Raw genomic sequence first — 24,648 nt, forward strand, 5'->3', positions numbered from 1 at the left:
CCTCAACATAGTGATGTCATTTCAGTCCTCTTCAAGTATGAAGAACCATCCAGAGCTTGGCCAAACATTGAAAATACTGAGGTTATCCAGTACCATTGTCAGTCATCTTGACTTCTCCCCTTAGAATATATTTTGAAAACTCTGGGAAAAGAGTGAGGCTATTATCTTTGCAAAAATTCTGCCTCACTTAAAGCCAATTCATGAAACACTCAAGAAATCACTTTGTGATACTATTGGTCCTCTTCAGAAACAAAGGATGAACATCTCCTCTTCAATGGAACTTGCCGTGCATTTTATTACATGTTGTATTTGTGGGAGGTGTGGTTGTATGTACTTAAATGTACAAAAAATGCTTTTCTTCATTGGGAGACTATGAGTACTCAGTGGGGGCAGGAGCATTTGTTTCTTTGTCCCCAGTGCTTGATATGTAGTAAGCGTTTATTAAATATGTATGGGTTTGTTGATTTATTGTTTGGTGAGGAAACTGAGGCTCAGAGAGTTTAAATGACTTGCTAATGACTTGTACTCTGTCTAGAATCCAGATCTTTTTTTTTTTTTTAATGTGCCATGCTCCAGAGAAGTGAGTTTGAAAAAATGCAGGAAGGGAAAAAAAGGGAAGAAATAACAACTCCAGACACATCAGAAGCAAATTCACTTCTTGAGCTCTAGTGATTACAAGTAATGCCTAACTCAGCACCTGAGCCAGCTGCTCACTCTGATCTCCTGTTTAGTAGTCTTCTGAGTGGCTGCCATTCCAGCAGAGAGGAAAAGCAAATAACTACAAAGTTAAGGCTGCATTGAGAACGTTGTCTTTTCCTTTTAATGACTCAGCCTGTCAGCAGCTTTGGAACTGGGTGTTTTCTGACACTACTCTTTTAGACTGATAGGCTGTAGAGTGTGGAAAGAGGCGTGGTGACAACCCTGTTCCATATTCACTGAAAATAGCAAATAAGTGAACTGTTTGTGTGGGAGACGGGCTAAATAGTCATCTCATCACAGCAGAGAGATGCAGGAGGTAGAACAGTGAAAGAAAGAAAGGAAATTGTGTTAGTAGACAAAGTGAGCCTCCTTTTAGTGCACCATAGTTTAAATAAGCTGTTCCTAATGCAATCAAATTAAAACCTCTTTTCCCCTGATAAAAAAGAATTATAATAGATTATTTTTGTATGGTTCTTTCTATGGGTTTTTTTTTGTTTTTTGGGGGGGGGTTGGGGGAGTGAAAGGTATATTAGAATTCAAATCAATATTAATGCAATTCTCTCCTTTTACAGATGAGGAAATAGAGGTCTATAGAGGGAATGTTTTGTCCAAGGTCAATAACACATGTTTGTAGCTAAGTTTGGAGTAGGAGTTTTTTCCCAGTCTATTTCATGTTCCCCTAACCCCCTATTTCCTCAGTAATTATGCTGCTACAGAAATAGATATATACATATATTCATTTCATCTTTAATAATGGCATTATCTTCCACTTATCTTCCATGTACTTACTATCTTATAAAACTATAGTATTGTATATACAACCATATCTATGCATAAATGTAAATATATAAATCAATATGCATATACATGTACATACAATTTGTATGTGTATATGCACTGAAATTATACATGTCCCTATGCACGGATAATTACATATCTATATATACCTCCATATATATACACACATACCACATATGTGTATCTGTATGTAATTTCAGTGTCCAAATAATTATTTGGTATGAATATATAATAAATATTCATTGAATTTTGGAACATTTTTTGATAACAGAGAAAAAATTTTTTTCCTTAAAGAATTTTTTAAAAGTCACAACCATTTCTTAGCATTTAGAATCTAAATATTTAATGTATGAGGGGGGGTATCAGATAGATGGGGTGTGCTCTGGTGACTCCCACTTGACTGGAATATGTGGGCCAAAGCTACTCACTCCCCTCTCCTACTGGGAAGACCTTTGGGGGTGTAATTCACGAGGGGGCTCCCCAAAAATGGAAGGATTGTTGAGAAGATGATAAAGGAATGTGTTAGGAATCATTTGAGACCTAAATGGACTTTCTCTAGTACCCAGAGCCACTGATGTAAGTAAGCTAAAGCATCCCCAGTCCTCCCAAATGGTTTTCCCTCCAAAATGGAGTAAAATGTTCTTTTCCTCCCTTCAGCCACCCAACATACCACCCTCTCCCAAGTCACTGTTCCAAACTTTGACTAATATAACTAAAGAGGGATTTATTTGAGGTTAGAGGAATTCAAGGATTAAGGGTAGGATTGTGGGGATTCAGGATAGAGAGTAAAGAATCAGCTTCTCTATCAAAGTGAATTTCTCTCTCTGGGATGAGCAGTACTGAATTTCTTCTGTAGTTCTTATCCAGTAACTGTCTCAAGCCCCAGTAACTCCTAACCAATAAACTAATTAGCTAAATTTAGGGAATAAAAGCATTATGGATAAAGCAGATTCAGAGGACCCTCAGAGCCCACCTACCCCAGGGAGTCCAGGCTCTTTGGCCAAAAGGAGTAACTGCTATGTTTATCTCAGATGGCAAATGATGTTGGTAGATCAATTGAGGTGATTGGTTAGTTTATAGCAGTTGTGATACTCAAGGAAATCTTCTTTTTGGGGGGTTCAGGAGCAACCAGTTCTCACAGGATCACCACCATTCACCTCCCTCTCTGACCCATCCAAGGTTCAGTGAGAAGTGTGGCAGTTGGGATATCTTCCACAGAATTCCCCTCTTCACTCTGGCCCCTTCCCAGCAGTCATTTTCTCAAGATTCTTCCTAGGCTTGTTCTGAATTCCACCTCAGAGGCGCATGTCTTGCTTGGATTCCTTCGTTTAAGTCCCATCCATCTGTTACATTAATGAAACTTCCACAAGCCATAAACAGTCCTCCACCTTTGGGTAGAACTAGCCCATTTTTGTTGTTTGGTATTACTAGATGTGTGATTTCATTGGTGTAAGAAAGAGAAGAGAAAATTCTCTCCAGCAAACCAGTGCCCAGTAAGTTGTTTGGATGGTAGTAGTTTTTTAAACAAAAGTTATTTGATTAATTGGTTTGATGTTGGTTAATTAGATAAGTTTTAAGAGTTATATCTGCTCCATAATTTATAGTCTAAAAGCTACAGCTTGGACACTGAAAGATTAAATGATTTGTCAGGTCGCAAAACCATTTTGTGCCAGAAGTGGGAATTTAATCCAGGTCTTCCTAAAAACCAGGTCAAGTCTCTCTCTGCTATTCCAAGCAGAGTTTCATATCTATATAAATGATAAACAATGTTTATCCCATTCCATAAATTATCTTTTAACATAGCTAAAGAGATGAACCTTTAGAAAAATAATTGACCTTGTGGTAGCCACCTAGATTAATGTACTAGAAGATAATACAGAAGATATCAATTGAAATTTTAGTTCTTAAGATAATTAGCATTAGGGCCAAGAATAAGTAATATAATCTCTCAAAGCTTCAGTTTCCCTTCTGTAAAATGTGGATAATACTTACAATGCCTATCTAAGAGGATTTTTGTGACACTTAAAATGAGATTTACACATATATATGTATATATACATATATATATAATATATAAACTTAAAAGACTGAATAAATGTTAACTGCTATCGGTAGCAAGAATTTAGCTATACTGTCCCCCTCACTTAATACTTACAAGAATAGCATAGTTGAGACAATGGTAGAAACACTTTAAGTCCTTGGCAGGAAGGTGCTATATAAATCCTGAGTGGTTTGGGTTTTAGTGTTTCCTTACAGATGCCGTTTTTAGGCCTGTTAGCCATCTGGTGTTGTTCTTCCTCCAAACCCTTTCCCATGTTTCCTGTTTTGCTGAAGCTATGAACACTAAAACTGTACATATTTTTATGAAAAGAGCTTGATACAGAACCTTCAAAGGAGAAGGCTAATCACAGTTTGTTGGCAAGTCATTCCTCCTCTTTTTAAAGTCAATCATAGGGGGCAGCTGAGTAGCTCAGTGGATTGCGAGTCAGGCCTAGAGATGGGAGGTCCTAGGTTCAAATCTGACCTCAGACACTTCCCAGCTGTGTGACCCTGGGCAAGTCACTTGATCCCCATTGCTCACCCTTACCACTCTTCCACCAAAGGGCCGATACACAGAAGTTAAAGGTTTAAAAAAATTATATAAAAAATAAAGTCAATCATAGTTTTTATATTGATCATAAAACTTCCTTATTAATTACCACTTCATGTCCATGTTACCTCAGTGTGCTATATTGAGTCTTCTAGAAGGGAAAGGATTGAGAAGCTATTACTGGCTCTTCTACTGCTTGGTAAATACGGAGAACTCCTTGTGGCTTATTATGGTCTTCTTTCTAACTCCCTTTTGATCCTAAATAAAAGCATTTGGGTGACAATAACTTTGATAGTTAATAGAAGAAAATTTTGAAAGAATAGGACTTTTACCAAAAATGTCAAAGAAGAGTTTGAGCATAAGAAAAATCCTTACAAATGAAGAAATTAAAAAAAATTTAAAAAATAGTTACTTGATAAATATAAGTAGAAAATCCCAGCAAAAAAAAAGAAAAAAAGGGTGTTGGGAGAAATGCAGGAGGATCAGAAAAAACAACAACACTAAATCATATCACTTAAAAGCAAAATAAACTGTCTAAAAGAGAGATAGAATACTGCGTTAAAAAGTAGGGACACTAAAAAATAGAATGTAGAAAAAAGTATATAACTTTTAAAAGTAAATAGGAACTATTAGAATAAAGGAGAAAGACTGAAAAATTAGAATATATGATTTTAAATTAAAAAATAGCCAACAGAATGAAGAGGGATAATTAAAAAAACATTTTGACTCTCTGAAAATTAAGACAAAAAAGAAATGTATGTAATATGTCTCAATAAATATTGAAATAGAATATCCCAGAACAATTAGAGTAAGAGGTCAACATCATATAATAATTTATGTCACTGCCCCAAAGAAATATCTAATTGAACAAAGATAAAAATTGAATGATCAGATACAAAGTGAAGTGAATTCAACCAGGAGAATAATTTGCACAATAACAACATTGTAAAAATTGACAGTTTTGAAAGGCTTAAGGACTCTGATCATTATATTAGGCAATTATGATTCCAGAGGACTAGAGATGAAATATACTACCTAACTTGTGACATAGAATATAGAGTGACACACTCTACAAGTAGTTCCTTCCTCCTCTTTTTTTTCTCTTTGGAATACAGGCTTAATAGCAGTATTAGTAGAATCAAAGGGTATACAAAGTTGTCTAACCCTTTGGGCATAGTGCCAGGTTGCCCTCCAGAATGCTTGGTTTAGTTTACAACTCCACCAACAATGCATTAATGACCCAATTTTGCCACATCTCTTTCAACATTTATCACTTTCCTTTATTAACATATTGTTTGATCTAATAGTTATGAGGTGGTACCTGTTGTGAGGAGGATTATTTAGTTATTAGTTAGAAGACCTAACAGGAAGGGCTGGAGAATTCCACATGGAATGGGGAAGCAGGAAGGGGCTTGCTCTCTCTCTGAGAGGGACTCCATGGTGGTTAGGACAAGCTGCAACTGACCCTGGGAGACCTCAGATTTCCAGAGATCCTGAAGGAAGCCTGACATCTACTTGTGGGAGATTTTGGTAGAGACTATTATTCCCAACCTGAGTTCCAGGTTAACTTGGGCTGGGTCAGCTCCCAGAATCTACCCACCTGAAAGATTACAGCTGGTGGTCCTGGAGGAGCTGATACATCACTGGAGTGTGTCAGGACTCTGATGTGAGGATACCCACTTCAGTCCTGCTATTCTCTGGGTCCTGTCTTGCTTAGGTCTCAGTTGAGTGTAGAAAAGTCCCTCCTCAGACCCTGTGGTCTGCCCTTAGTCTAAAAGTGTAGAAACCCCTATTCCCATCCTTTACCATAGTTTCCTTAATTAAAATTGTTATAAACTCCCTTGCCATTTGCCTGCTAGTTTCCATAGGCCTTGTCAAGATGATGCAGAGTGGCAGTCTGTTAACAGATAATCTCCTTAGCAGTTAAACCCAGTCTCCCTACCTTGTTTGGTCCTGCCTTCTATCATTCCTGTCTCCCTCACATCCCAATGAGCCCACAAATAATATTTTAGTTAACTCCTCTTGTTTTCCCCATTATATACCTCAATGTTGTTTTAATTTGTATTTTTCTAATCAAGAGTGATTTAGAACATTTTCCCACATGATTATTGATAATATTAATTTCCCAAAACAATGAACATGGAAATATGTATGGCATGATAATATGTTTATAACCTATATCATTTACCTGTCACATTGGAATTAAACATATGTGCACCAAGTGGCATAGCATCTGCATTTTCAAAAGTTAAAAGAATTACAGAAGGAAAAAAAGAATAAAACTATACTGAGAGGGACCTCAGCTTTTCCCTTTCAGAGCTTGATAAATCTATCCATAACATAAGTAAGAATTTAAAGAAATGAATAGAATATTAGAAAATTTAGATGAATAGGATCTTTAAAAAGTTAGATGTGATGCATCACTGGACGTAACTGAATGGTAATAATTTTCTTAACTATGAATGGCATCTTCACAAAAGCTGAATATCAATTAGAGCCTAAAAACCTCACAACAAAAGGTAGAGAAGCAGATATATTAAATGCACTCTTCCTCAGACTATAATGCAATAAAAATTACATTCAATAAAGGACCTTTGAAACATAGATTAAAATTTACTGGAAACTCAATAATCTAATCTTAATGAATCAAAGAACAAATCACAGAAAAAAACAATAATTTCATTAAAGATATTTCCAACTTTTCTACTAGCAGCAATAATGATGCAGGACAATCCAGAGGAACTCATGATAAAGAACACTATCCATAGCCAGAGAAAGAACTGTGGAAACAGAAATGCAGAAGAAAAACATATGATCAATCATATAGTTCAATATGGATATGATTAGGATTTTTATGTTAAAAGATCACCCTACTGCAAAAATGAATAACATGGAAATGGGTTTTGAACAATGATATATGTATAACCCAGTGGAACTGCTTGTCAGCTCTGGGAGGGGAGAGGAAATATAATATACGGGCGGGGGGCGGAATCATGAATCATGTAACCATGAAAAATATTCTAAAATTAAAAAAAAATTAAATAGATATTTACAACTATGATGTGCCAAAATTTGTGGGATGCAACCAAAACAGTACTTATAGAAATATTTATATGTTTAAATGTGTGTCAATAATAGAGAGAGTATATCAATGAATCAGATAAGCTAAAATTCCTAAAAAAGGGAAAATTTTTAAATTTCCAATTAATTACTCAAATGGAAAACCTAAAAATCAAAGGAGAGATTAATAAAATTAAAAAATGAACAAATAAATTAGAAGCTAGTTTTATTGGGGAAAACAATGAGAGCTATCATTTTGTTGATTTGATTTAAAAACAAGAAAACCAAATTATCAATATCAAAAAAGAATATACCACCGATGAAGATAAAATTAGAACAACTATTAAGACCTAGTTTGTCTAATTATGTGCCAGTAAAACTGACAATCTAAATGAAATGGATGAATATTTATACAAATATAAACTGGCCAATTTTAACTGGAGGAAATAGAATACTTATATAACTCTATCTTAGAAAAAAATGAAGAAGCTATAAGTGAGCTACCTAAGAAAAAATCCCCAGGATCACTTGGATTTAAGAGGCAATTCTACCATTTAAGGAACAATTAATTCCAATAATATGTAAACTATTTGGAAATTTTTTAAAGGTAAAAGTATACTATGAAATTCCTCTAGTGACAGAAGCATGGTTTTCATATCTAAGCCAGAGGAGAAAAAGCAGAGAAAAAAATCTATAGACTAATTTTTGAATTGAAGCCAATAAAACCAAGAGGTAGATACGATGAACCAGAGAATATCAGACATGAGGTATCCATGGTGAAAATGCCAGAGTCAGAAGATAGATTATTTTGACTGAGGAATAACAAGGAGGCCAGAGAAAATCGTTTTGGTAGAATGATGAGGTCAGAAGCTAGAATCTAGAAAGTTTAGAAGAGTTAGAGAAAAAGAAATAAAAGAATCAATTGTATGTGGTATCATCAAGAAGTTTAGCCATAAAACTGAGGGGGTATAGACAATAACAAGTAGGAATCAATAGACTAAGAGTTTTTGTTTGTTTGTTTTTTAAGGAGGAAAACTTTGGCACATTTGTAGGGAAAAGAGAATAAATGGAAGTGGATAAAGTTACCATTTCTAATTAGCCAATGAGACTATTTCATTAGTTCAATTTGTGAACCTTATTCAAAAAAGAATATCACTTCTTTGGCCAACTAACAACTTTTTAAGAATAGTCTGAGAACAAATAGTGTGTTTGGTACATTGGTGAGATCTGGTTACATTCAGCACATTACATTTAGTAACTAATTATATGATCTCTGTCCAGTGTCCAGTATTGTATTTTTACAACTTTTATGACCATTTATAAATATTTGAAGGTTATTCTTACTACTCTCAAGTTAAATTAAATTCATCCATTTCTTGATGTGGCACCTCTGGAGTTTATGAATATTCCTGATAAAGTAGTTGTCTTAATAAAGCAACTACAAAAAAGACTGATTTTTCATTTTGAAATGTGTGTTGAATTCATGTTAATGAATCTTAGTTCAAGGAAATGAAATTGAAGCATATTTTTTACTGCCACTTGATAGAGATTCTGATTCTGAGAACACTTGAGGGTCATCAAATATTTTGACTTAAAACATCAAATTCATACTGACTAGATAACAAAACATATGAGAAAATAGTTACTGGGAATGAACAAATTACAGAATACTTTATTTCTGCCTTGGAAATAAGGTCCGAAGGTTAAAAATCCTGCAGGACTTATAGTTTTCTTTCTGATCCCTTGAATTGTGACATTTATTTTTCATGAACATGTTCTCTTGGTGTTTTGCTTGAAAGTCTGAATTTGAATGAATTATCATCAATGGATATGACTTTTTAAAAAAATTTTAAAATGAATTCAATCTAATACAACAATGGCAGCAATAGTTCATATTTCTTTTGCCTTAAGGTTTACACACTCTTTATATACATTACTATATCTTTTGATCTTCACAATAATACTGTCAGGTAGGTGTTATTATTATCTGGCTTTTACAGATGAAAAGGACATTGAGACTGAGAGAAAAGCAATGCTTTCCCCAGGGACAAGAAACTAGTAGATACAAAGAAATGAGGCTCCTGACACTGAAGCCAGTCCCCTATCAACCACCCTGATGCCTTTTATATGATGACATGCATTCTTATATTGTTGTTCAGTCATTTTCAGTCGTGTCTGACTCTTCATGACACTATTTGGGATTATCTTGGCAGCGATACTGGAGTGGTTTGTCATTTCCTTTTCCAGCTCATTTTGAAGATGAGGAAACTGTGTCAAACAGTTTTAAGTGATTTGTCCAACGTCACATAGCTAATAAGTATTCGAGGCCAGATCTAACTCAGAAAAATGATCCTTCCTTAAACCTGGAACTCTATTACTTGTACCACCTAGCCACCCATCATCATATATACATACATGTGCTTGCACATGCACACACACATACACACATACATATTTATCTATGCCCTCAGATTTTGGGGAGAGTTAAGGACAGGAGTCTTTAAAATTAGTCTTCCTCATTGTTGGATGCAGTGTGAGGAAGTTTGTGTGAATTACTGTGTGATTACATGGTTCTTAAAGCTTTTGTAGGCCAAAAAACTATCACATTTTATGTTCTTTTCCCCCATGGACAAATTTTTTTAAAAACATGTTTTGGAGGCAAAAAGAGGGACATTTACTGTGGCAATAGAAAATTGTCCTGGTGATTTTTTTTTAAAAGCTGCCTTAAAAGCCTATTTTCTACCATCAAGTTTTAAGGTACTTTCTATCTCTCTACTGAAAAAGGGCAATCCACTCTCAATATATGTGCCAGCCTTTTCCAAACTCACTTGAGTTGGCCTCAAGTCCCATGACGAGCTGAAAGCTATGATTGTGATTATGCCCATTCAGGAAGACATTTAAATGGAAGTGGGATGAGTCAATATGATAAAACAGAAGGAATGCTGCATTTGGAGTTAGAGTAGTTGGATTGAAATCCCTACTCTGCCCCTGTGGCACTATGTGTCAGCTGGGTTATGGTGAGACACTCAGTGTTGTGGTGGTGGTGGTAATAGTGATTGTGGTTGTGGTTGTTATTCAGTCATTCCAGTCATGTCTGACTTTTCTTGACCCCATTTGGGCTTTTCGTGTCAGAGATAGGGGAGTATTTTGTTATTTCTTCTCTAGTTCATTTTGCAGAAGAGTAAACTGAAGTAGAGTGTTAAGTGACTTACCAAAGGTCATACAACTTAGTGTCAAAGTCCATTTAAACACAGGAAGATGAGTCATTCTGACATCAGACCCAGCATGCTAATTCCCTGAACCCTGACACAATGCTATGAAGGGCTCTACCCTCTGCTACACTTTTTGGTAGCCTCCATTCAACCTATTTTTTGCTTAATCGCTAACTCTAGCATATAAAACCAAATAGATCCCCCTGAACCCTGCTTTATTATGAACAGCTAAGTTTCTTAAGGAAATTAATTTTTTATAAAAGCTATTCCTAACAGTGATCAAATTGAAATTATATACTTTAGTCAGCATAAACTTCGTGATCAAGGAACTATGTGAGTGTGGGCAAATCAAAGACTCATCATTTTGCAAATGGAAGGAATCTTAATCTGCTCCAACTCTGATATGATAGTTGAAGAGGGCCATATTCACCAAGCTGGTTATTCCCAGAGCCTAGAATTATTTCAAAGTCTTGTAATTCCCTGTCTAGTATGACTTCTACTACAACCACATGAAGTATTTAACTTCTTCCCACTCAGGTTTTCTATCTACAAATAGATAAGATTGTAGTAGATTTACTCTAATATTATAATTAAAAAATTATATAATTTTGAAATCTTGGAATTGCATTAATATTCATTGTTCCCACTTTAATTAAATTATTGTGATCTCTCAGAGAGGCAGAATGGATCAGCATATTGGAACTGATTTCTTAGTTTAAGTTTTGCTGAATGATTTCAGATATGTTTCCTAATTTCTGTATATATTGAGGTAGTGAACAAAATAACTTTTTACCTCAAGTTCTCAAATAAAATTTTGTGTTTGTAGTACACATTATTCCAGAAAGGCATGCTTGCATATATACCTCCCTAAACACATTCATAATCTATATGGCTATATTCCTGATCTCCCTTGATCTCCCTTTAGTAGCAATAGTTTATATTCTAGTGGGTAGTTCTGATCAAATTTTAAAATAAACATAGGGAAAATAGATTATAAGGTCACAAGTCTAGAACTAGAAGGATATCAGAGGCCATCTAGTTGAAATTACACATTTTACAGATAAGAAAATAGAGGACAAGTCCCTAAATCTCCAAGTTTCCATATTACCCGACAAAGGTTAATGGGTAATGTAGCTATATGATTCAATGGTAATTATTACTATGTGTAATAAGCATTCAAAATGTATAAGACTGTAACCATGTTATCCAGGGTAGGTTTTTTAAATTATTACTTGCTTGTTTATTGTGTTTCATTTATAGGAAAAAATCAAGATACAGAAAGAAAGCTATACAAAGTTCCATTTCAGGCAAAAGAAGAATTAGAGTCCAAGGCTGATTAAATCCTATCAGTAGTTGTCTGAAAAGAGCCTTTGCAAATACTAGAAGTGGGATTTGTACTGTTGGTATTGAGGTAGTTAGTGAGATAGCTGATCTCTTTATAGGATAGGGCAAGTGATCTTAATCCAGTATTAGTGCAAAGTATTTAAACTGATATCTGTACAGGTGCAGGTGCTCTTATGTCTTAGGGGTAGTTAGTCGTAATCCCTGAAACCTCTCTCTCTTTCAGAAAATACATTTAGCAAAATTGAAAGGCTCTTTGTATTTGGAAACTAGTCATAAATTTTAAGACTTAAGTTTTCAGTTTTGCTCAGATTCTTAGGTTGTTAATGAAATGAAGAAGGGTTGCCCTTCATTTCTGCCTTTCCCTTTCTCCTTCTTGTGCTCAGGTTCAGAGAACATATTGGAAAGGCAGAATACTGAAAAGTTTCTAGTGTTACCCTTGAAAAAGGTTAAAAATAAAAGACATGTTCTGTATTTATGTTTTTTAGGACAAATGACACTGGCCTTCTTTCCTTCAAAGACCACTTGCCTGTCACCCAGATAGTTATCACTGATACCAACAGATCAAACTCAGAAGCTGCCTGGAGAATTGGTCCATTACGTTGCTATGGCGACCGTGAGTAATAAACCAGACACTTTGGGTCCATGTAGTATAAGTATGAGATGCTTCACAACCTTGGTATACTCACTCTCCCTTCTTGTCGTAGACTTTCCATAGATCTGAAGTATTACTTGTGTTTTACTTTCTTGGTTTCCCTCAATTCCCATTTCCTTTATAGGGAATCCTGGTGAAGGATATTCTAATTCATTTCATGTAATCACTGCCTTCCATACCAATGAAGGATGTTTGTGTTTTCCCCCCAGGGCATTTTTGGAATGCAGCCTCATTTAATACAGAAGCCTCTTACCTACACTTCCCCACCTTTCATGCAGAGTTCAGTGCTGATATTTCATTTTTTTTCAAAACCACGGCTTTGTCTGGCATCTTCTTGGAAAATCTGGGCATTAAAGACTTCATTCGACTGGAAATAAGCTGTAAGTGTTTATGTTTAGGAATTTGAAATTATATGACATTCATGAAGGGAAGAAATGACATCCAGACTTGGCTAACTACATCAATGACTTTAGTCAGACAGCTTAACCCTATGGACTTTCAATTCTTCATCCATAGTACAAGGGGTGTGGGATGGAACTAAAGTACTTCTAAGATTTCTTCTGCTTCTAAAATTCTACAATTCTATGTTAAACATCTGTAATGAATCACTTTCCATCTAATGATGTCCCACTAGATTATTTCATTCTACGAGATCTCTTGGGAAGTCATTCCAGTGTTTAAACTTCATTGTCATAGGTGTTGCTTACTTTTTCAAAGTGATCTTATAAAGCTATGCTTCATGATGGTACCACTCCTACTCACAAGCCTTAATATAGGAGGCAGGTAACAGGATTCTTGGAAACTGTCACAGAAGAATGATAGCCTTCAACAATGGCAGTTCCTGCTGAAGAAGAAAAATATATTGAGTATATGCCTGACATCTGACTTTCTGTCTCTTAACTGAGAATCAGGTACAATAACTGCTCAAAGAAAATTCTTAAGCCAAAATTACTTGGAAGTTGCCATGAAATGTCTAATAGGTGGTGAAATTATCCACTATCACAAAAATATCTTAAATCTTTTTTTTTTTTGGATATAAAGGCTATTTCACTTTTGGGCTTCTGGTCTGAAATTTGTCTCAAAAGGAGACTACTTCATATATTTTCCCCCACCACGGACATGTTTCTGCAGGGTAAGAGTTGCAGCTCATGGTCATCACTCCATTAGCCTTTCCTGTTTAGTTGCAGCCTTATCTGTAGGGAGCTTTTGCTGCTTCACCTTTGTACTCTCTTGCTTGTAAATAAATATTCCTTCTATTTCTAGTACCCAGTTTGATGCCCTTGTGCAGTCAGATTGAATTAATTGACTGTATTGCATCAATGACCTAATTGCATAAAATGCCCTTGACAATGTACATAGTGCTTAAGCAACATACAACTTGGAAATCTGAGAGGGCTATCACCCGCTACCAAGAGCAGATGGCTAAGGAGACTACTCCTGATGATTCCATAGGTCTCTTGCTAATCACAGAGCTTCTAAGTGGTTCTATTGCAATTCCAACACAATGCACATAAGGAAAGAGATCTTTTAATTGGTAGCTTTAGCCTCCTTTTATACCAGTGATTCCAGGTATTAAGCAAAGGAAACAATTGTGGCTTTGGATGAGAAATAGGGAACCTTCATTCTCAACTCTGCCAGGCACTGAACTTGTGGAATTGATTTACCAACCATTTTGTAATATGATTATAATAGCCTTAACATAAAATTTAATAAAATCATGCCCCACAGCCTTTTGATTCATTAGCACAGTGGTAAATGTCATGGTGCATTATCACAAGGTAATGAGGTATGATTTAGTGTTAATTGCACATCTAAGTCCAATTTGTTTGTACTTTGTGACGCTATACTTCATTCTTAGTATGATTAACAAAATGCAGGTTAACATTAAATGTGGCAGAATGCTAAAGTCCACTGAGATAATTGTTTAGTGGAAACATTTTAGCATACCATAGAAAAATGCTTTAAAAATAAGCATATATGTAAATAGTGGGAATTTTCAAGATCCCTCTGCTTTCTACTCCATTTCCCCAAAATCTTGGGTTCTTCTTTAACATATCATCATATTGCATCTTGCAGCCAGATGGAATTTTCTGCCTAAAGAGTTCAGAGTAAATATGCTCAACAGACCAGCTGCTTGGGAAGGAAATGGCCTTTTAACAGATGCAGAGACACAGAATAGATTTCCCCCCTGCCCCTATGGAGTGTTCCTCCCTTAACAATCTGAGCAACACCTTCCCAACTTGATACATCCAATTTGTTGGACAGGAAACAACAGGTTGATATGAATTTTTCAATCCATTGGCTTCTGGATCACTTCCAAGCAGCACATTTAGATTTAGCAGTCTTGGGATCATTGAGTATTTTATGAAAAACGAGACACTTCAATACACCCTCAAGTCTTAATGGATGTTTTTGTAGTAGCAAAAAGAACCTAATTATTTGTCAAAAAAGTCACCTATTTTGGCAACTTGCTTTCTATATTTGTGAATATAGTGAAGTACTTTCTATTGGACAAGTAAAAAGAACTTGGGACTTTTTAAAAACAATTGATTAACTTATAATTCTGCTTTTGGATGTCCTTGAGCTCTCACAGATAGATTTAACTATGAACTATTCCCTTTTTTCTAAGTTGCTCTTCAGCATGATGAGTTATTTTACTTAAATATCTCATGTAATATGGGGGTGTATACATAGAGATTATAAGATGAAGGTGATAAAAGGACACACCCCAAATCCTATATATCAGTTTATTGATATCTAGAGTGGCTCACTCAATAAACATTTCTTAAATGAAAGACACTGTTCTAGGCACCTGAGATAGAACAACAACAACAAAAAAGAAAAAGTCCCTGCCCATACTCTGTGCCCACACCATCTGTCTGTGGTGGTGGTGGTGGTGGGAGACTGAGGTACTTAAACTTTTAGATGGCAGAGACAGTGATCTAAGCTAACTCTGCTGCATTTGAAGTCAGACAAGAGATAACATCGTCTTACTATAGTCACAGGATAAAGTTTTAGAGCCAGAAGGACACTTAGATATTATCTAATATAATATTTTCATTTTCTAGTTCATGAAATCTGAGAATTATTAAATGATAGGACTTTCTTATCATCACTTAATGAATTGGTGCCTCAGCTTATATTAGAATCCAAAATTCCAGCTTACAAGTAGATAACTCTTCTACTTTTTAACACAGTGCCTCTTTAAAATCTGTTAGCTAATTTTTAACATCTCCAAAAAAGTAGAAAGTAAAATCCTCCTATTCATAGATTCAAAGAATATTAGTCTTTGAAGAGACTATAGAGAGGGGGCAGCTGGGTAGCTCAGTGGATTGAGAGCCAGGCCTAGAGACAGGAGATCCTAGGTTCAAATCTGACCTCAGACACTTCCCAGCTGTGTGACCCTGGGCAAGTCACTTGACCCCCATTGCCTACCCTTACCAATCTTCCACCTATAAGTCAATACACACAGAAGTTAAGGGTTTAAAATTAAAAAAAAATCTGTTAGCTAATTTTTAACATCTCCAAAAAAAAATAGAAAGTAAAATCCTCCTATTCATAGATTCAAAGAATATTAGTCCTTGAAGAGAATATAGAGAGGGGGCAGCTGGGTAGCTAAGTGGATTGAGAGCCAGGCCTAGAGACAGGAAGTCCTAGGTTCAAATCTGACCTCAGACACTTCCCAGCTGTGTGACCCTGGGCAAGTCACTTGACCCCCATTGCCTACCCTTACCACTCTTCTGCCTTAGAGCCAATACACAGTATTGACTCCAAGATGGAAGGTAAGGGTTTTAAGAAAGAGAGACTATAGAGAAGTTTAACCCATTTATGTTACAGATGAATAAACTAGTTAACAGATCACAAGACAGAGATTTAGATAGGACTTTAGTGAAATGACTTACCCAACAAGTGCAACTGGATGTTGCTTGAATGACGTTATATCATTCAGTGGATAGACTTATTAAATATCACAATATATAGTTATCTATCTATTTCTATCTATCAATCTATCTAGAATTCAAAGTGGTTCTGGGTGGTACAAGTGGGTAGTTGGGGGTTGTTGAAACAAAATAGTTATTTACTTGACAACTATTTCATAACTATTCATCTTAACTACCCCCAAACCTTTAAGTTTCTTAACTTCATGAGCATATCTTATAATCTTAAACATTTTCCCATTCTTCTCAGTACTAAGCACAGGAAAATGGATATTAATGTGAGATTTTTATGCTTGGGGATCTTATGTGCTAGTTTCAGAGATAATGGATTCGTTATGAATATCTTCATACTAATAAAAATAAAAAAATGCAGAGGATTTGATGTAAATGTGTGGAGAGGAGAGGGGATGGGGCAGGAGAGACAACTGACTACTATCAAAACTACCTTTGCAAAGATGTGTTTTGGAAAATCTTGAGTAGGCATCCCACAATTTTTCCCCACTTGATCCCATATAGAAGTATCACAGTTAGGAAGTGCTAATCCTATGGACATTCATTACTAATTTGCTAATTGAAGCCTAGAAATTCAGCATAAAAACCAACCTAATGAAAAGCAAAGAGAACACTAGTACTCTGTGACAACTTGCAGTTTTAGTAAGATCTACACTTGGAGATCATTTGTTTTCATTTTCTTTCATTCACTTAATTTCTTTCATGCTTGCGTATTTGAGTGTATCATGATTTACCTGGGTTAATAAGACCATAAGTAAAATTAAAGACATAGTTCACATTTGGCAGAAAATTATAACATGTTAAACTGTTAAATTGTAAATGCCTGTTGTCCCTGACACTGTGGACATTAAGAAGTGATCAAGAAATTATAAAATGGTAAGATTTTGTACCTTTCAAAAGAAGTATACTGAACTACTTTTGCTCCAAGAGTAGGGAAAGGAGAGAGATGTTGAAATAAGTTTTAGTTTTCCTCCTGATTTAGATACAGGAAGTGATATTACCACCAGACCATAAATTTATCTCTGAAATAATGATGTCTAGGCAGGGACAGGGAAGGAGATCATATGAAAGGGGAAAGGGCTAACTCAGCTTATCTATCTCTTTATTTCTCTTCCTTCCTTCCTTCCTTCCTTCATTCCTTCTTTCATTCCTTCCTTTTTTACTTCCTTCTTTCCTTCCTTCTTTTTTCTTTCCTTCCTTCTTCTTTCTTTCTTTCTTTCTTTCTTTCTTTCTTTCTTTCTTTCTTTCTTTCTTTCTTTCTTTCTTTCTTTCTTTCTCTCTCNCCCCCCCCCCTCTGTCTTTTCCTAGCCATTTGACTTCTTTTTAGGCAACCTGATGCTCTCCTATCCCTGGAATCTCACCATAGAGTTGTTGGATTTACTAGAGACACAATATTTACTCTAGGCCTACACATTCTGATCTCCTGAGCTCAAGTGATCAGCCATTCTTAACCTCTACAGTAACAGGGACAATAAGCATTCACTATCTGATTCTACTTATTTTAATTAGGATGGGGTGTTGGGAGATAATCTAACATACAATACAGAGAAAATTTAGGACAGAACACACATATACAACCAGGTTTCCCCCTTCCTAGCTGACTCTTATTGTAGAAATTATAAATATTTCAGGTATTGTAGAAAAAGCAATCAACCTGGACCCAAAAACAACCACTTTGAATCCTTTCTCACTTACTTCCATTTTATACTTGCATAAGTCCCTTTACTCTCTCCAAATCTCAGTATGCTTATTTCTACAATAATAGTATTGAGCCTCTTGATCACTAAGGTATCTTCCAGTTGTAAGATTCAGTTAGTTTTGTGGGTAGAAAATGCTAAAGAAACCTAGATTCTTTATTATCCAGCACTCTTCTTTCCTCTTCTCTTTTCTCTTCTGATTTAGACATAAGAGCCAATTCAATAAAATATTAACCTTGATATATTTGACCTTTCTTTTCTCTGCCAAGAACAATTATTTTTTTTTTCTTTTTTCTTTTTGACTTAAAAGGACAGATAACAATTATTATACAGGAGTTGAAATACAAGAAGTAGAAGGTCATAGTAAGCTTGCCTACCTCAGGTGCTTTCCAACATCCAAAATCACAGAAAAAATTGGCAGATGAGATTGCTAATTGACGATGTCATTTTTTTTAAGATTGAGAATGACAAGAGAGAGGTTAGAGAGGGATTATAGGACTGAAAAAGGGTAAATATCATAGTGATATTTGCAATGTTAAAATTTAATACATAAAGTGACCCTAAAAAGTCAATTAATCTAATATCATTTTACAGATAAGAAAAAAGATGTCTCAAAAAAGTTAAGTACTTAACCATGGTCACACTGTAATAAATGGCAGAGGTGGATTTTAACACAGCTCTTCTTCAAAACCAGTATATTAATTCACTATGCCATCATGTCCCTCTAAAGGAAGAGAATAATATCTAAGAATAATGGAAAAAATGGGCTTGGCTTCAATACCCGGTAAAATTCTACAATATATTACAAAAGGGATGATTGGTGAACATCTAGAACAGAAAATGGTGACCATGAGAACAAGCAAGGCTTCAACAAGAGGAGTTTATTTCAGATTAACTTTGCTTTCTTTATGACAGAGTTCTTAAATTGCTAGGGATAGTATACCAAGATTTGACCAAAGCATTTGGTAAAAACTCTGATGCTCTTCTGATGGAAAGAATATATGAAATAATATAATTACTTTTGAAATGGGTTGAATTACTGGACCCAAAGAATTAGCATTAATTATCCAATGTTAACTTTGAAGCAGCTATCCAATAGAATTCTCTGATGATCTGTCCTTATGCCTGTTCTGTTTCACAATTTTTCTAGTGCCTTGGATAAAGGCATAAATTATATCCTTATCAAAATTTCAGATTTAAGAAAACCAGGAGGGATAAGCAACATATTGGATAACAGAGTCAGAATTCTTTTAAAACTACATGTTGATGGATTATAGCACTGGTCAAAATGAATGAAGATGAAATGTAATGGGAATGATTACAAAATGTTATACTTGTTTTGAAATTTAAAATAAAAACTTTCAAAAATATTAGATGGATGGGTGAAATATGAATAGCCAGCAGTTCAGTTGAAAAGATCTTTGATCCTTAGTGGATAAGAAGCTTACTGCAAGTCACAAATACAATGTGACCACCAGAAGCTAAAGAGATCTTCATTAAAATAGAGAGGCATAATTATAATCCTACTATATTTTGCCATGGTAAGCCCATATATGAAACTTGTATTCATCTGTAAATCTTAGAAATAACATTATATTCCGGACAGTGTCCAGAGAAGAGTGACCAGGATTTTGAACAAATTTCATTTTAAATAGCTTGGGAAGTTTAACCTTAGGGCACACAGAAGAGGAGGGATCAGATTTTCTCTGCAGAAGAATCACAATAAGGAACAATGGGTAAAAGTTACAAAAAAGGAAAGTAAGGGAACATATACCAACCATTAGAGGTATTAACAAATATAATGAGCTGCCCATGGAAATAGTGGCTTATATGTCACTAGATTTTTTTCAACCAAAGGGTAGATAACCATATGTCAAGGATATTGTAAATGAGATTTTTTTCATCTAGTTTGACTAGATGGCCTATGAACTTTCCAGCTCACAGATTTTGTCATTCTGTTACACAGAAAGTCTTAAAAGAGACATCACAGTTTTCTTCAATTATTTAAAGGACTACCATGTAGAAAGATTATACACATTCTGCTTAACCCCGGAGAGAAGATCTAAAAGCAGTGAATAGAAACTGCAGAGGTGTATTTCAAAATAATGCAAGGGGAGAAAATAACAAAAAAAAACAACTTTTTTTTTGACAAAAATTTTTGACAATCTGTGATAGAGAGTGAAAGGGACTGCCTCCAGAAATAATGGAAGACCTCTTTAAAGGAGATACTACCTGTACGACCATGAGAAAGTCATTGAACCTTTATTAGTCTCAGTTTTTTTCTCCTAGAAAATGTAAAAAAAATTGTAGCACCTATTTTCACAGGATTGTTTTGAGGGTCAAATGAGACGCCTTCTTTTTAGTACCTCATAAAACTTTAAAGGTGCTACATATATGCTGGCTATTAATTGTTTGATTCTGGATAACCACTTATTGTTAGTACTGTTTATGGAATATATGTTCTAAAATTGGTTTGAAAAGTTGACATTGAATTAAGTCTTCATATTATAAAATTCTGCGATTCTCCCATATTCTTCTCTATTTGATAAACTGATTATTCATTTTCCTATTCATGTATTGATTATTAATGTACTCCATTTCCCTTTCTAACATTTTCTGTTTTTTATTCTAGCCCCCTCAGAAGTCACTTTTGCTGTTGATGTTGGGAATGGTCCAATGGAGCTCACAGTTCTCTCTCCAACTCCCCTGAATGACAATCAATGGCATTATGTCCGGGCTGAGAGAAACCTCAAGCAGACTTTGCTCCAGGTGGATGACCTTCCAGCAAAGATAATGGAGACACAAGAAGATGGGCATTTTCGATTGCAGCTAAATGCTCAATTATTTGTAGGTAAGGTATTTATTTCAAGAAGCCTTAAAATATCAATATATAAAATGTTTGACTTCCCAAGATCATAGTTGTAACCATTAAGAATGAATGTCCAAATGAGCAGAACAATTGACTCATTCTGAGTCTGCTACCATATGCAACCAAACTTCAAAGCATTTGAAAAAATAAATTATGAAATAATACAGTTCACTTCCCCTGTCCAAGTGTCTTATACATTATCTGATTCTGACCCCAAGAAGCATTTAACAATATTGTGAAGTTAGTAAAATGTATGTTCAGAAATCTGAGGCTTTTCTTATATTTATCCCTAGTCTTTTTCATCATTCTTTGCTACCTAAACTTCCCTGCAGGAAAGGATATAGTATTCTCATCTCTGTGTAAATAAGTTAAGTGAATGTGTTACTTCTACCAAAGATATCTGTCTTTTTAATTTCTCTTCTTTTTAAGTATGGGATATGGTAGTTAAAGCTTCTTTTATGAAGGTTCAATTGGTCCAATAAAGTAGCAAAATTTTGGCTTCCTTCCCACCAGATGTCTAAAAGTCAGTTTCTGTGAGAGTTAGTAACTATTTTCCCCCATAATTCCCACTGCCCTTTGGGAATGCATTTCTAATCTTATGTACCTTATTGTGTTGTTCGAGGTGGTAGAGAGGAATATTTTTTACTTTTAGTTGTATTCTTTCTTTAAATTTAGGAATTGTATCCTTTTAAAGGTTATGCTATTCTTTATGGGCCACAACTATGGGTCTCATTTGGCTTAAATTCTGAACCTGAATCCCTAGATTAATTTGATCAAATACTGGTCCAGATTATAGAGTGAAATGCTGTGTTCCCAATCAACCTGTTATCTATGTAGTTCTATATCTCGCCTACCTTTTATGGCTAAACTTCTTGAAATGATTATTTTAAAAAAGGGTAAAAACTTTCCTTTTGTTCTCTTTTTAACCCTTTACATTCCAGATTTTAATCTCATAATTCCACTAAAACTATTCTCTCCCAAGTTAACAGTGATCCTTTAGAGGCTAAATCTAATTTCCTTTTCTCAGTCCTCCCTCTCTTTGGCCTCTCTGCAGCGCTTGACACCATTCTTTTCACTTTCTTTTCTCTCTAGGTTTTTCAGGATATAATGCTAGCCTGGTTCTCCTCCTATCTGACTATTCTCATTCAGTTTCTCTTGCTAGATCTTCATCCAGATCATGCCTTTTAACTGTAGGTATTTCACAGGGTTCTGTCCTGGGGTGTCTCCTTTTTTTTCCTTCTATCTTATTGAATGTCCAGCGCCCATGGATTCAATTACCAGTGATATCTTCATGATTCTCAGATCTATCCTGCCTTAGCCTCCCTACTAACCTTAAATCTCACAGCTCCAATGCCTTTCAGAAATCTCTAATTAGATACCTAATAGACACTTTAAAATCAATTTGTCCAAAATTAAATTCGTTTTCTTTTCACCTTAATCATCTCTCCCTTCATCCTAAATTCTCTCTTACAGTCAAGGGCAATTCCCTCGTCCCAGTCACCTAGACTTATGTGTCGTCTCATAACTCATCCTCAGTTTCTCAGGATCTCTCGCCCCACCTCCCCCATATCCAATCTGTTGCCAAGGCTTGTCAGCTTCACATCTGTGATATCCCTTGAAGTTCTTCTCTGGCATTGTCAGTGCTTTAATTAAGACCTGTAACACTTTAAGCCTGAACTACTGCAATAGCCGGCTGGCACTGCTGCCTGCCATTCCAGTCTATCGCCATTCGATCACCATAGCGATGGAGCTAAGGTACAGGTATGATCATGTCAAACGCCCTCCTCGAAAAGCTCCAGTAGCTCTTAATTACATCCAGAATCAAGTATAAAATTCTGTGTCCCACATTCAAGACTCTTCATAACCTAGCCCTTTCCTAGCCATATTCTTCTTCTACCTTACACCCTACCACATATTCTGATCCAGTGACACTGACCTCCTTGCTATTACATGAATTAAATATATATATATATTTATACAATATATATATATTTATTTATATACACATACATATAATGTGTGAATGCATGTATGCACATGTGTGTATATGTATGCATATTTACACATAACTGTTTATAACATGTAAATATTATATATAATACCTATATATTGATATATAAACCATATCTATACCTATATAACTTATCTGTACATATTTGTTATCTTTTTGCCTTTTAAAGGGTAGTGATTATATTTTGCATCTTTTAAAAAAATAAAACCCTAACCTTCAGTCTTAGGATCATTACTGTGATTTGGATCCAAGATAGAAGAGCAGAAAGTGCTAGGCAATAGGGGTTAAATGACTTGTCCAGAGTCACATAATTAGGAAGTGTCTAAGGTTAGATTTGAACCCAGGACCTCCCATCTCTAGGCCTGGCTTTCAATCCAGTGAGCCACTTAGCTGCTTTTTTGCATATTTTTGCCTACCTGCCTATTTTTGCATGGTTTTGCATATTTGCGTATTTCACATTGCTTAGTACAATTTGTGGTATATATTAAGGCCTTAATAAATATTTATCAATTGCCCTACAGTCAAAGAAATTACAGGTTATAGTGAGAATGTAAGGGAACTATTGTTTGTAACAATGAGCAAACAGGCAACCACTGGTTCTACTGGTAATACTATTAGAAAGCAGAAAACTCTCTATTGCCTTCTTTTGATAAGGTGTAATGTCACTTTACCAATCCTATATTAACCTTTCAAAGTCTTACCTAACTTATTCTGCATCTTCGCATTACTAGTACTAAGTTTTTTAGCATAAGGTTTTTAAGATTTTGCTAGTTTTAGTAGTGGTGGTGGTGGTGGTGGTAATGAGGGGAAAATAGTTAGATTTTAGAAGGTGCGGATTCTTTATTGACCATGTTTTGACTGCTAAGTTGATATATTTATCTGAGTGTTTTTCATACAGTAAGAAAATAGCCTAAATGGAAAACCAGATTAGGCAAACCATAGTGCATCTTGAATGGAAGTATTTAGAAGTTCTTTAAGCGACTCCTTTCTAAGAAGTTTTAGTAAAAATTTTTAAGTGTAAGGTGAAAATTTAAGCCTTGGAGATAAGGTAAAATTATCACAATCAAGAGATAGACCTTAGAAAAAAAATCTGAATTTCTAATGCTTAATAAAGACTAGAAAATAAAGACAAGCATTTACCAGCCTACTCAGATTTAAAAAAATACACAGACTCTTGCACCCACACAAAGCTTACACTAATAATAATTAAATGCAAAGCCCTTAGGAATGAATGTTCTCTCATGCCTTCTGGACCTTTCACTCCTCAAGACTACTTCAGTGCTGTATTTTATATCTAAGTTAAATCATTTATAAAGAACATACCAGCTGAAATAAAAGGAGTAATAAAATATGAGGATGTCATATTTTCCCAAAGTTGAACCATATTCATTTCTTCATCTGTCACATTTTGCATATCTAACATAAGCTCAGAAACAAGTGATTAAAAGGCCGTTATGATTACAAGGTATTTGCTTAATTAATAACTCATATAAGTAACAGGTCTTGCTGTTAAAAAAACATTTTTTAAAAATTATGTGACTATTTTATTCTATTTAAGCATAGTACTTCATTTCTCTCAAGAAGCTTACTAGTCATCAAGATTTAATATCTTTTTCAGTAGAATCAATTCAAGTATTTTACAATTTTCATAAATTATATTTCATGTCAAAACTTAATTTATCTTCAACCAGTATGTATGGATCTTGCTGCCTGAATGGAAGTATATAAATGCAGTCTAACTTTTAAAAATATTATTTCATACAAAT

General features: G+C 35.0%; 1 protein-coding gene across 1 annotated transcript in view; it reads left to right on the forward strand.

Moving 5' to 3' along the window:
* Nucleotides 1-24,648, forward strand: part of CNTNAP5 (contactin associated protein family member 5) — an 845,810-nt gene that overhangs the window by 693,507 nt on the left and 127,655 nt on the right. The window contains exons 15-17 of the mRNA XM_044669143.1: nt 12,189-12,316; nt 12,565-12,735; nt 20,635-20,853. Coding sequence (XP_044525078.1) covers nt 12,189-12,316; nt 12,565-12,735; nt 20,635-20,853 — 518 coding nt within the window. The remainder of the gene's footprint in view (nt 1-12,188; nt 12,317-12,564; nt 12,736-20,634; nt 20,854-24,648) is intronic.

This window comes from Gracilinanus agilis, chromosome 3 (assembly GCF_016433145.1).
Source record: "Gracilinanus agilis isolate LMUSP501 chromosome 3, AgileGrace, whole genome shotgun sequence".
NCBI classification, from domain to species: Eukaryota; Metazoa; Chordata; class Mammalia; order Didelphimorphia; family Didelphidae; genus Gracilinanus; species Gracilinanus agilis.